Source organism: Bactrocera latifrons, unplaced genomic scaffold, assembly GCF_001853355.1.
Source record: "Bactrocera latifrons isolate USDA-ARS-PBARC rearing strain unplaced genomic scaffold, ASM185335v1 scaffold_52, whole genome shotgun sequence".
NCBI classification, from domain to species: Eukaryota; Metazoa; Arthropoda; class Insecta; order Diptera; family Tephritidae; genus Bactrocera; species Bactrocera latifrons.
Genome location: NW_017537179.1, coordinates 515,299 through 529,815, shown reverse-complemented (window position 1 = coordinate 529,815; position 14,517 = coordinate 515,299). Strand labels below are relative to the sequence as shown.

The following is a 14,517-nucleotide window of genomic DNA, read 5'->3' as shown; positions in this document are numbered from 1 at the left end:
CATGGTTGTTAGGAGTGGGAAATGATCACTATTGTGGAGTTCATCCAGTGTGCAGGAGCAGAGTTTGGCGGCAATAGATGCTGAGGCAAGGATAATATCAGGATGGGTAAAGGTTTTATGGGTTGAAAAATGCGTGGGTAAACCATCATTTAGAACAATAAGGTTTTGCGAAAGGATAACGTCTTAATAATTTTTCCTCTTTTATTAACACATTTGGAGCCCCACAACGGGCTCCACGCAATAAAATCTCCTAGGATTATGATGGGAGTGGAGAATGTATTACGAAAATCAATTATATCTTTATTGTTAAATTTTTGAATGCGTGGGATGAAGCAATTAATTAATGTGATTTTTTGTTCAACATCGATTTCAATTGCTAAACAGGAAAATTTGATGTAACAGGGACTAGTTTATTATTTATGGATTTTTTTTTTTTTTATAAAAAAAGGCGATTCCCTGTTTGCAGGAGCCAATCGAGGGTTTATTATGAAACCAACTATGATATTTATTGGGCGAGTATGCTGTTTTGTTGAATGGAACATGTGTTTCTTGTAACGCAATAATTTCGGGTCTAAATTCATTTATTAGAATATTCCAATCTACGTAATTGTTCAAAAGTCCGTTTATATTCCATTGTAGTATTTGTACCACTGTGGTGTTGTATCAGAGGGGTACGGTGGGATGGAAAAAAGAGGGATGCCAGTGGAAAGGTGAGAAATTAAGGAAGAAATTAGGGTGTTTGTGTTTTGTGAGTCAATAAAGTTTTCGGTGTTATAATTATTTTCGTGTATGTTATTGTTTGCTGAGTTATTGTAATTGTTGTTTGCGTTGTTGTTGTCAAAAGAGTTATTAATGCCTGTTGTTGGAGTAGGACCTGGTAGGGTTTGTATTGTATTTGTTGTATTTTGCTTATTTTGTTTTTGCGCGTCGTTTGTCACTTGGATATCTGTGTTGTTGTTGTCAACTAATGTTTGGTTTGCTTGTGAATTATTTGTGCGTGTGTTGATATTGTTATGTTGTGAATTGGGCCAATTTTTTACAATATGAGAGAAGGGGATCGAAGACTCATTGAGAGATGGGGGCACCTGTGCTTTGTATATTGTTAATGCCACACGCATTGTACATTTTTTTACAATTATTTGTTTCCTTTGTGCAAATTTTGGGCATATCTTATTGGAAGCAGCGTGGCTACCTGAACAATTTGGACAAATAGTGCGAGAGAACGGAGTGGGAGGGTGGGGTTTGAGTGCACATGAGTCGCATGCAGCCGGTTTGTTACAGCGTTTTGTTGTGTGGCCAAGCATTTGGACATTTCTGCACCTCATGGGGTTAGGATAGAATGGCTTGACTTTAGTAGTGTACCAAGATACTTCTAATTTTGTGGGTAATTGGTATAAATAAAATGTGAGGAGTCATTGAGGCACGGTGTAAAAATAGTGCCCGTTGAATAGTTGAGGTTATGGTGTAAATCTACTTTTACATCACACACGCCGATTAAATACATATATTGTGGCCAAACATTTTTTGCGATGTGATTGTTTTTAACCAAACGCAGCAGGCTGCAATGCACGAAAATTGGGTTAGGTGTTTATTTGATTTAGTCGCACTGACCACGAGGTATTTGAGCTTGTCTTTTTTGCTAGTTGGCAATGCCGTAAAGTAATCTTTGGTTATGTTTTGAGATTTTTTTCGCTTGGGTTTTTTGCTTGTGGATAACAGGGCAAACCTCTTATCCCCAAGCGTGGGTCCCTCAAAGGACATTTTTTGGAAAAACTGTTTTATTTATGTCACGATAAAAAAGAGAGAAAAAAAGGAAATCACTATCACTGTATCACGCTGTTATCACTATAATACGCTGTTCGACAACCGTCCGCGATTAGTACCAGTTGGCGATTTGAAAATAACACAAGAAGCGCACATGTATGTACAGGCATACCTATCTTCATAAATACGTGAAGTACATTATTTGTACGGTTATGAGCAGGTAATTACATAATAATAATTAAGTACATAATATATCAGAAACAAAGCCACAACTGGATTTATACCATATATTAGTATATACCAATAAAACATTTACTCTTTCTGAAAATACATTCCTTTCTAATACTGAAGTGGGAAGATGCCGAGCAATTTACTCAAAGTCGTGCGTTGTAATCACCAAAGAAATGTTTTTCAATGTTCAATATCATCATGCCTATGAATTTGAACAAAGTCTGTATTACAGTTATTTTTGTGTCTTATTACGACTCCATATATATTTTTTGTTTTACTTAGTGTGTTGGTGTGAGGAACATACAGATTACTGGTAAGTTATGCACCCAGTAAAATTATGTTTTTTCTTCTTCGATGGGCGAAATTTGAACCTTTTCCATTCACTAGTGCATTGACGTTTTTTAGAAGGTAAATGCTCAGATGCTGAAACACTCCCTCTTTTAATATTTTCTTGAGCTAATGCTCCCCTGAGTTGCACTAAAAATAAGTGCCATTTGCAAGTGGCATATTCCACTTGGCACGGGGAAGCATCACGTTCTCAAGGATATACTTGTATATCAATCGATCCATATTGCAATTGATTCGATGAAGAGGTTAAACGCCAAGCCCGGAAAAACATCCTCATACCATAATGCCAACTCCAAAATGCTTAACCGAGCCTTGGCAGTATTGGGAATCTGACCACTTATTTTGGGTTGGCGAACTCTTCTCATTCCTTCTGAATTTTTCAAATTAAATTTTGATTCAATTGGAAAGTATTGTTTTCCATTGTTTCACTGATTAGTTGCTATGTTCCAGAGAAAATTTTAATGTTCTTAGTAGATTTTTTCTTAATATAAAAGGCTTTTTAGCTGTCCTGTAACTTGTTATACCACCTGCACACCCTCTTCTTTGTACAGTACGGCTTGAACTTTCCAATTTAAAGCTTTAACCCCGCTCGCTGTCGACATATCAGGAAACTATTTTAGTTCTCTAAGTTTTTATGAATCATCATGTCGTGTTCTAGCTCTGGCTAGTTTTCACAGATCCACTGTCCCTAAATTTCTTTATAATAAAAGGCACTGTGGATTTGTTGATATAAAATTTGTTACAAACGTCTTTTGTGATAATTCATTTATGTAGTCTTTACTAATTAATTGCTTTAATAGAATTGACTGTATGTTTCTAGCCATGGTCACGTTTTGTTATTAATATCTTCGAAATAAGTAGAATTTTAATCACGTCACAACTTTTTATATAAAGACACTTTGTTAAACTAAAATGATGCTGATTTTTTACGTCGTTTTTCAAATTGCAGAGATAATGCAAAATCATCAGAAAATAATGGGATTTTCGACCCTTATCACGGAAAAAACCGACTAGTCCAATATGTTTTGTCGCAGTGAATGTTGGGTACTTGTAATTTCTTTCTTATAAAATGTAAACTCTTAAAAAAAATTATACGGGTTTTCATTGATTCACTAAATAAACAATATGCCTTTATAATTAAATACTTTTTTGATATCTAAAATTGTAATTTGGACTATACCACATGTTTTTAGCATTCAAAGCCATCAGTCCAATATGTTTTGTTCGACACTGTATATATATATATACACTTCCAGCCGTTGTCCTGCGTGAAATTATGTGCTTTGAAATGAAAAGAATGTTTAATTTAACATTTCATTTTGTTTCAATGTAACGTTGCTTGATAAACCACATTTTCTGGTTTCTGTTTCGATGTACAGACCGTGTGAAAAACATAGCACTTCCAAACTTGCCAAACCAAGTTGTGTCCTGTTGATCGTCACCTCAAATGCAATTTTCACCGGAAGCGAAATACGTTTGAACTGAAACGGCAAATCATTGGAATTCAAAGGAATTCGTAGAATCAAGCATTCTGTCCACTTGTATTCGATAGGTGCATTCCATTTCACAGTTTCGGTGCATGAAGATTGCGAAACATAATAACGACAGATCCTACTTTGAGACGCAAATGATGCGGCGGCGTACCAAGCCTCTACAAAGAGTTTAGAAATTCCACCGGATAATTCACGGCGTCGTCTTTATTGTCAAGACGATCGATCGCTTTGTATGAGGGCAAGTCTCCCGCAATTTGACTTTGAACCTTCCAGGTTAAGTCAACAACATCGGTATTTTTGGCAGCTAACATTGCGCGTGCACTTAAGAGGAATCGTAGTTACGATAATTTGGCCAATGTTCGGATAAACATTCATGATGAGTTCATTTTTCGGGAATTGATAAATGGCGAATGGAATTGATATCAAACCACCGGAAGTATCAACCGTAATTGACCCATTTCCAATTTTTAGCGAAGACGATGTAAAATGTCTTCGGCAATTTTATTTTTGTTCGCGGGCTTACTTCTCCAAAACTTACACACGCCGTACCATTCACAGTTCGCAATGACTCAAATGAAGTTAATCGAAGGTAGAAACAATCGCCATTTTTCGGGTGGCTTGTATAAATTCATCCTAAGGAATTAGTTGAGAACACACCTGGATGTCAATCTACTGGTTTGCCTTCCTTTCTGCAAGAGCAGAGCAAGTTCTCGCAAACGGTTCACAGACGAAAGTTGAGAAAAATATCGTAAATGTTAATTTTGTTGCTGCAGTGTTTTCATTGGCTGTACTGTATCCTCTGAGTTGAAATATACTCTTTGGCCATTCTCCAAATTAACTGCGAGACGCACAACCGTTGCAACGGTCGGAAAACGTGCATGAATTGCAAAAGTAAATATCCTACAAAGCGCTATTGCAGTTCACGTATCGACCATCTGATACTTGCTGATCTCATCCTGATGATCTCTCGCATGACAAGTTTCATCAAGATATCTCAATTTTTACTCAGGTTACAGCTTGCACGGACGGACAGACAGACATCCCATTAGCAACTTTATTGCGAGAGTATAAAAATGATGCCTTCTGAATTACATGAAAATATCTGAGAGATTTACCGACATTTTCGGGAAAAATTAGGTTAGGTTGGGTCAGGCACTGAGTTCTTCGTGTTCGATATCAGGGACCTTGAAAAGTTATACTCCGATCACGACAATTTTTTCACAAGGGATACTTCAACTCAAATATCGTATTTGTGTAAAGTGTTATTCCGCTATCATCATTGGTTCCTAATATATATTATACAGAGAACTCATCAGATCGAATTCTAACAAGCGTTATATTGGAAGAAGGCGTGGTTGTGAACCGATTTCACCCATATTTCGTACATGTTATCAGAGTGTTAAGAAAATATTATTTCATTGAAATCGGTCGAGTAATTCCTGAGATATGGTTTTTGGTCCATAAGTGGGCGACGCCACGCCCATTTTCATTTCTTAAAAAAAGCCTGGATGCAGCTTCCTTCTGCCATTTCTTTCACAAAATTTAGTGTTTCTGACGTTTTTTGTGAGTCGGTTAACGTCTTTTAATGATTTTCAACATAACCTTTGTATGGGAGGTGGGCGTGTTTATTATCCGATTTCTTCCATTTTTGAACTGTATATGGAAATGCCTGAAGGAAACGACTCTATAGAGTTTGGTTGACATGACTATAGTAGTTTCCGACATACATATGTACAAAAAACTTAGTAGGGGGCCCACGCCCACTTATCCAAAAAAATTACGTCCAAATATGCCTCTCCCTAGTGCGACCCTTTGTGCCAAATTTCATTTTAATATCTTTAGTTACGGCTTAGTTATGACATTTTATAGGTTTTCCGTTTCCGCCATTTTGTGGGCGTAGCAGTGAGCCGATTTTGGCCATCTTCGAACTTAACCTTGTTATAAAACCAGTAAATAAGGGTACCAAGTTTCATCATTATATCTCAATTTTTCTCAAGTTACAGCTTGCACGGACGGACGGACAGACGGAAGGACGGACAGACAGACATCCGGATTTCAACTCTACTCGTCACCCTGATCACTTTGGTATATATAACCCTATATCTGACTCTTTTAGTTTTAGGACTTACAAACAACCATTATGTGAACAAAACTATAATACTCTCCTTAGCAACTTTGTTGCGAGAGTATACAAATGAGTATGGGCACTAAGTGCACCGTTCTAAGGTCAAAGTTGTATAGTTTAGCGCTAATTTAGAATGGAATTCGTTTAGGCCTTGGCTTAACCCTATATCTTTATTATAATGAATTCCGATGCTATGGTTGACGTTTTCCACAATAACTCTTCGTTCGAGTTAATAAATATCACATATAAACGTATCTCAGTTGAAGATACTCGTATTTTTTCAATTTAAGTCAAGAAGATACCAAATTTGTTAGTAATTTATTCACGGTTAATCATGTTTAATATAAAGTTTTGCCAGCAGCTGAAAGAAGTTTTCAAGGGTATAAAATGTGCGGTTATACCCAACATTTGCCCATCCTTACTTGTTTGTCTTACCTCTTATATAAGTATACTATGTTTTTTGTACATTGTTCAAATTATACTTTATTGCTAATTTTGGTGACGCTGTAAAGCATATTGGTAATACTTAGTACCTCAGACACAAAACAAAATTGGTATTTAATTTGAAATGGAATAAAAAGAAAAATGATTTTTGAACTGAAGCGTGATAAATTCATTCAATTTCCAGAGCAGTACGAGTAGTACAAGGCCTTCAAAGACGGTCAAGAGATCGTTGAATATATGCTTCGTACTGGACGACCTTCGACCCCCACAGCTGATGAAAATATTAAAAAAGTTAATAATAGGGTGCTTGACGTCAGGCAAGTGTTAGAGATATGGCAGAACAGTTCGACAATGATTTTGGTGGATATTTCAGGTACGAAACGCGTTCTTGCTCGACTCGTCCCGATAAAGCTGATTTGTTTTCAAAACGAATACCGTAAACAGGTCTCTTTGGTTCGATTTCCAATCTCGGAGTGACAGACGGTCAATAAGTAGTTCAATATAGCCGTATTGAGGCGTTTGCGTGAGAACATCCGTCGAAAATGCCCGGAATTGTAAAAGATCAATTCATAGATTTTACTATCGCATCGATTGTGATCGAATTTGAAGCCAAAAACGTAATGAATACCATCGCTAAACCACCATATTCACAATAATTAGCGCCGTGTGACTTTTTCTCACAAAATTCCTTTTTCTGTCGATCGAAATGATTAAGCAAAATTCGTTGAAGAAGCTGCAGGCCATCCCAAAATGTGTTTATGTTTATGAAGAGTGTTTGAAAGACTGGAAAAAGCGTTGCATAAGTGTATTACATCTGGTAGGGATTACTTTAAAGGCGACAAAATAAATATTGATGATATTTTGTCACAACGTATGTACATATTCGAGAACATGTTCCCACGCGATTTTTGAAAATAACAAAGCACTCGCCGACATATGCGACAAGAAGTCTGCTAGTTAAATATACCATATACTGCATAAAGTAAACTGGATGTTTGAAATCCCTCACAGATTGACGAATATTTTCGGTAAAAGTCAGCCAAAGCCTCTGGGGTTCATATATTCGAGGTCTAGTGGCTTGGATTCATTCTGCGAAATAATAGTCTTGTACTATATTGTGCAGTTAAGTAACGGCGTTTTATAAGCTTCCAATTAAAGACGTTCTGTAGGTGTGGCAATAGCCATTATCCTTCTTTGACCAGGAGCATGTGTTCCATGTTAAATCAAGATAGTTTTTACTCCATGCGCAGACGGTCGGACGGACAGACAGCCTCTCGTATATACATAACTCGATAACTATTTCGGTTATATTTACGTGATACAAATTACCGTTAGGTGAATAAGACAATTCTACTATATAAAACATCGAATATACCATATATGCGCTGTTTGTCTGATACTATTGAACCGATTTTCGTAAAATTATTGTCTCACATTCATTTTGGTTTTACTAAAGAATTGAAAAGGCCAATACTTGAGCATCATCTATCACCGTCAAATTGTTTGTATCATAATCGCACACAAAGTAATAACATCTTTAATCCAAGAGGGAAGCGGGAAAGTGCACAACTATCATCGACACATGTACACAATTTCTTAAATTTACATATTGTTCTTAAAACAGCTCACTGAGTTTTCCATTTTCCATTTTTTCACATCCCATTGTTTCATCTTCATTCTTTACTTTTGCAGAAACCTCACTCCCGCTCACTGTCCACGTCCTCCGGCAATTCTGTATTTGATAGTCGTCGTCACCTGATGGAATTGGATGAAGGTGAACTATTCATGGAGCTGATTCGTGATGTGGCCAATGAATTGGATATTGATGTGCTGTGTCATAAAATCCTCGTCAATGTAGGACTGCTTACTCATGCGGATCGTGGCTCATTATTTCTAGCCAAGGGGCCACCAAACAATAAATACCTGGTTGCGAAGCTCTTCGATGTGACACAGAAAACAGGTGAGTCCAAATTACAAAAGCAAAGGCCGTTGGTATTACGAGACCTTTGAAGCAGTATTTATGTGAACCTAAGGATTCAGCGTTGCATGCAAATGAAGTACAGCAGCAAAGCACACAAAATGAAATCTCTTTATCTCCGTTCTACTTTTCGGTTTTCTTTTTTGCAATGCTGCAATTGACTTTTGCTACTTGGCTATTTTTGCAATTGACTATTGATTCTTATGCAATGGTTTCCTTTGTCATTTGCAGCGCTCAAGGATGCTGTTAAGAAGGCTAAGCTGGAAGAGATACGAATACCTTTCGGTGTGGGCATTGCCGGCATGGTGGCGCAAACAAAAGAGATGATCAACATAAAGGAAGCATACAAGGATGCACGTTTTAATTGTGAGATTGATTTAAAGACTGGCTACAAAACGAATGCAATATTATCGATGCCAATATGCAATTACGAAGGAGACGTCATAGGAGTGGCACAGATTATCAACAAAACCAACGGTAAGTTGCTGAGATTGCACAAACACAAATTAGACTTTGAAAAGTTCTAATATATATATTCAACTGTTAGTAATAAGGGAGAAAAATCTCTCGACATGGGTGGAGAGATTGTTGCTTAATTATGGTGTTTTACTGCCGCATTTTGTTTGAGCTTTCGGACATAATGAATTGCTTGGAAAATGTTTTTAATTAAGTTCGAATCAGCCATTTTGTATGGAAAATTCATAAACAAATTAATCATTCATCTGCTGAGAAAAGGCGTTCACGATTTAATGGCTATAGGAGGTATAGGTATTGCTCGCATCCGTTTGTGAAAATGTTCCATTTCTATTTAGAATTGAACTTTCGAATGCACTTACAATTTTTATTAAACAAGAAAAAGAAGTTAACTTCGCCTTCACGCAACATATCATTCACATTTACAAATAAAAAAGTTCCGATACAAGAAGCTGAACTTGATCGGTCGGTGTGTATGGCAGCTATCTGCTAGAGCGGTCTGACCTGAACAATTTGTTCGTATTTATGCCCATGCCTTGGATAATAATCTATGCAAAAATTCGTGAATATATTCACCATACAGTGATTCGTCAATGTAGCAAAAATTATGGGCTTGATCTGAAAGTGATATCAGTTGAAAATACCATAAATTTAAATCATCAAGTCACTTCCAAAAAGTTTTATTCTATATTTACGAAAATTTCACCGCTTAAGGGGTTTCCTCGGGCAAAAAACAGTCTTTTTAAAAATTTTTCTCATAAAATCATCTCAAGTGAAAAAATACGTATTATGGTAAGACCTTAATTTAGAAGTTGGACGAAGGTAAAAAATGGAAATTGGATTTATCGCAGGAATTTTTATAAAGAATGAAAATTTCAGCGAAAGTTGCGCAACAATTTTTCAAATAGTTTTAATCGAAAAGAATTGTATCTCAAAGACCTGTGCAAAATTTCATGAAGATCGGTTGAGTAGTTTTCGAGAAAACTTGCCAACCGACTTCAAAAACACAGTTTCGTGAAAAACTCGTTTAAAGACAGGACACTTAGCCAAGCTAAACTCGAGCACATGAGTTCTCCCTTAAATTGATTTCATGAATTAGAATTAAGTTTTTCACTCTCTTACAGGTTCCATGGAATTTGACGAACACGACGTCGAGATTTTCCGACGTTACTTAACCTTTTGCGGCATAGGCATACAAAACGCACAACTATTTGAAATGTCCGTCCAGGAATATCGACGCAACCAAATACTCTTAAGTTTAGCGCGAAATATATTTGAGGAGCAAAATAACTTGGAATGTTTAGTGACAAAAATTATGACGGAAGCGCGAGAGCTGCTTAAATGCGAGAGATGCGCTGTGTTTTTGCTGGATTTGGACTGTTGTGAGGCGGTAGGTAGGAAGGGTTACAAGGAAAATAAATCGTATACCATATACGTATATTATCACTGAATTTGATAGAAGAAGGCAAAAAATTAATTCCTTTTTTTTTTACATTTTGGCAGAGTCATTTGGAGAAAATTATTGAGAAACCTAGTCAACTACAAACTCGTCTTAACCGCGCCATCAAGGACGTGGACGATAATGAAAGAGATGACAAAGTAAGTGTGGAATTAGTGGAAACTTATTACAACACTCTTCTCCAATACTTAGCTGATCTTCCAATATTCCATAGCAAATGTCCCGCACGCGCTTCACAGTTCTCTTTGAGCTGGGTGCCTCCAACCAGTCGGCCAATATTTCCCGCCCCTCTGTCAACGATCTGTGCAACTCCACTCTGGCGCAGATTGCGCAATTTGTTGCAACGACCGGGCAAACCGTGAATATCAGTGATGTCCATGAGTGGGTACGGGAGCATAATCAAATACGAACAGAGAATGAGATTGACGCGACAAAGGCGATCTTGTGTATGCCGATCGCGAATGCGCAGAAGACGGTGATTGGTGTGGCGCAGTTGATTAATAAGGTACTTCAACTGTACCTTTGAAAGTTTTGTGCAATTGAAAATATATATGGTATAATATTAATTTGTGTCTTTTTCAACTCTGACACAGAGTACGGGTTTGCCCTTCACCGACTCAGATGTTTCCATTTTTGAGGCGTTTGCCATTTTTTGTGGTTTGGGTATACACAACACCCAAATGTACGAGAACGCTTGCAAATTAATGGCGAAGCAGAAGGTAGCTTTAGAATGTTTGTCTTATCATGCGACCGCTAGCGCGGAGCAAACCCAGAAGCTGGTCAACGATAGAATTGAATCGGCCGAAAAATATGATTTATATAGTTTTAAGTTTATTGGTGAGTTTCTCACATTTTTCGGAAATATGTATTTTGGTGACTCTTCCAACGTTTAACTTTTGGCAGACTTTAATCTCTGTGATGATGACACTTGTCGCGCCGTCTTGTGCATGTTTCTGCAATGCAATCTAGTCTCAAAGTTCCAAATACCCTATGAAGTAAGTCTTCTTAGCTTCACGATACTAGAACAAAACTGATATGTCTTTCCCTTTTAGGTTCTTTGCCGTTGGGTGCTGAGTGTGCGCAAGAATTACCGTCCAGTGAAGTATCACAATTGGCGTCACGCCCTCAATGTGGCCCAAACAATGTTCGCAATGCTAAAGACTGGCAAAATGGAACGTTTTATGACTGATTTAGAGATATTGGGCCTTTTGGTGGCCTGCTTATGTCATGATTTGGATCATCGTGGTACAAATAATGCATTCCAAACAAAAACCGAGTCACCACTGGCTATACTATACACGACTAGCACAATGGAACATCATCACTTTGACCAGTGTGTAATGATTTTGAATTCGGAGGGAAATAATATATTTCAGGTAAGATTTCAAACAGCTTATATTGTTTTATATGTTCCAGATAGAAAGAAATGAAAAATATGGGCTGAAGATATCAAATATTTCCTATGAAAATTTAAAATCCAATGAAACATTAAGCTTTTATGACAACAATCCATTAGTTTTTAACTCTTTTCATTCTAATCATAATACTAATCTAATTGACTCTTATATTATATAAACCATAAACATTCGTAAACAAATTTTCTCATCATCCTTATTTCCTTCCAGGTTCTGTCACCCGAAGATTACCGTTCAGTTATGAGTACCGTGGAAAATGCCATACTTTCAACCGATCTGGCAATGTATTTCAAAAAACGTAATGCCTTTCTGGAGCTCGTCGAAAACGGCGAATTCGATTGGCAGAGTGAGGAAAAGAAAGAGTGTAAGTGTCAAACTGCAGATCCATAGTTCCATAATCACCAATAATTTGTGTTTCAGTACTCTGCGGTATGATGATGACCGCCTGCGATGTGAGCGCCATTGCAAAACCTTGGGAGGTACAACATCGTCTAGCCAAGCTAGTAGCGGATGAGTTCTTTGATCAAGGTGACCTTGAGAAGCTGCAACTAAATACACAACCAATCGCCATGATGGACCGGTGAGTGAAGAAAGGGAGACTATGTTGTTTTACAGAAGATATAAACTTTATATTTTGTAGTGAGCGCAAGGACGAGTTGCCTAAAATGCAAGTGGGTTTCATAGATGTGATATGTTTGCCGCTCTATCGTGTACTTTGCGACACTTTCCCCTGGATAACTCCACTATATGAGGGTACTCTAGAAAATAGACGCAATTGGCAAGATTTGGCCGAAAAAGTAGAAATGGGTCTCACTTGGATAGATCACGATACCATCGACAAACCAGTGGAAGAATTTGCCGGTATGAATTACGACACTTTTACGGATATAATTAAATTGCGTGCTCTAAATGTTTCAAGTATTCCCCGAAACAGGTTGTGCCGATGAGGAGATAAAAGATATCGAATTCACCGTAACCACATTGAATTGTCATCCACATCAGCAGCATGGCGACGATGCTTCCACGCCGGAGCATCATCGCGGTAGCACACGGCTGAGCATGAAAAAGACGGGCGCTCTAGGCAAGGCCGTGCGTTCGAAATTGACAAAAACGCTGTACAACAGCATGGATGGCGTTAAGCAGAAATCCTCATTTAAGCTACTCGACTCACATGTTAGCGAGGATTTAGATGATAAAAGCCCAACGAGTCCTTCGCAGCCAATGATGGTGGCTCCCGGTCACATTTCCGCTTCGTCGTCCACATCTTCGGCAGGCACTGTCAGCACAACCGACAAGTCAAAGAAGCGCTCCAAGTTGTGTTCGCTGTTGTGACGAAAACCATCCAATTAGAATTTGGTGACCTCCACCGATAAGCACAGTGGTGGTGGGGGGTCGACCGATGTCTAATTGGAGTTAATACTTAAATATGTAAAATAGGTATAGCGGTAAGGGAGCAACACTTTTGTGTATAAAGGGAGGGGTTAATGCAAGCATATTCAGTCTGAGAAAAAGATAACTAAAAATCAAAATTTTTTAGCAAATTGAAAAAAAAAGATTTACAAAGTTGCAACAAAAATCAAAATAAAGTCCAAAGATATACTATTAAACCAATTAAGAGTGGTAAGAAATAGTCCAAGTACATAATTTATTACGCATTTGCACTTACAATTTTGAATTGGAAAATACAATAGGCCATTAAGAATTTAAACAGTGCAATTACGAATAATTGAGTATTAGACCAGTCAAATATTCCGATTAGTCGAATTTGATCCATTGAAAACTTCTCTTTCGTGGCGTAAAAAGAAAAGCGTAGCTCATGTGAGAGCTTTTCGGGTTTCTGCCGAGCGCTCGAGAGTGAGCAGCTGATTCCAAGGTAATTAGAACCACGATAATCCAACAGCTGAAAGGATGTTAAGCTTGTTTGAAAATTCTCTTGAACCAAGGATAATACAAAGCACAACCTAATTTACTACCAAAAACTAATAGGACATACTTGTATGCACTTAGATATGTACGTAAAACATGTGACTTTACTGGAACTCAATTTTAAATAAATGTTAGCAGCGATTCCGCTTTGTGTATAGAGAACACACACAAATGTATATGGATGAATGTATTTTTTTATTTAACGGTAAGCTAGTCAAATTTTCATTAGGCAAATATGCAGATGTGGAAGCAGTTTCGCTTCAGTGTGAGTCTTTATTCTAGTCGTATCACATACTAACTACACTACTTTGAATTAAATTCAGATTAACTTTACAAACTTTAGGTATAATAGAGTTATTAGGCAATATGCACCTTTCACAGCAATGAAAGCGCGCACTGGTAGCGATTAAATAGCGAAGCACTGCTTTATGAAACTTTGTATGGAGATTGTGCTCGCTGTGGCCGGGGCATAGACACACTTTCGTGCTGCAGCTCACAATTGGCGGCGCATGCGCTACTACTTTGATAGCAATACACTCACTACGATGATATTTATGCAATCTCAAATATGAATAAATACAAAATATGTATGTAAATTTGCATGTTACTTTAATTGTTATGAATTAGTGAAATATGGCAACACCTTTGTGAAAAAATCCTTTTAGATATAACTACATGTACGTGTAATGTGTGCACAATAAACACGAAAAAATAAAAAATTAACAGAAAGAAAATATTTTTAAACTAAAGAAAAAAATGTTAAACAATAATGATTTGAGTGAGTTTCCAAACTGAAAGGAGCTAACTGTTAATGTAACTGCAGAGCACTTCATAGCCCATAGAACTAATGTGGCGTTTTA

General features: G+C 37.3%; 1 protein-coding gene across 1 annotated transcript in view; it reads left to right on the top strand.

Moving 5' to 3' along the window:
• Positions 1-13,833, top strand: part of LOC108974042 (cGMP-specific 3',5'-cyclic phosphodiesterase) — a 97,961-nt gene extending 84,128 nt beyond the window's left edge. The window contains exons 4-15 of the mRNA XM_018941635.1: positions 8,098-8,365; positions 8,615-8,860; positions 9,982-10,247; positions 10,361-10,456; positions 10,531-10,821; positions 10,910-11,153; positions 11,220-11,311; positions 11,369-11,692; positions 11,942-12,095; positions 12,152-12,311; positions 12,372-12,592; positions 12,666-13,833. Coding sequence (XP_018797180.1) covers positions 8,098-8,365; positions 8,615-8,860; positions 9,982-10,247; positions 10,361-10,456; positions 10,531-10,821; positions 10,910-11,153; positions 11,220-11,311; positions 11,369-11,692; positions 11,942-12,095; positions 12,152-12,311; positions 12,372-12,592; positions 12,666-13,063 — 2,760 coding nt within the window. The 3' untranslated portion in view covers positions 13,064-13,833. The remainder of the gene's footprint in view (positions 1-8,097; positions 8,366-8,614; positions 8,861-9,981; positions 10,248-10,360; positions 10,457-10,530; positions 10,822-10,909; positions 11,154-11,219; positions 11,312-11,368; positions 11,693-11,941; positions 12,096-12,151; positions 12,312-12,371; positions 12,593-12,665) is intronic.
• The last annotated feature ends 684 nt before the right edge of the window (positions 13,834-14,517 follow it).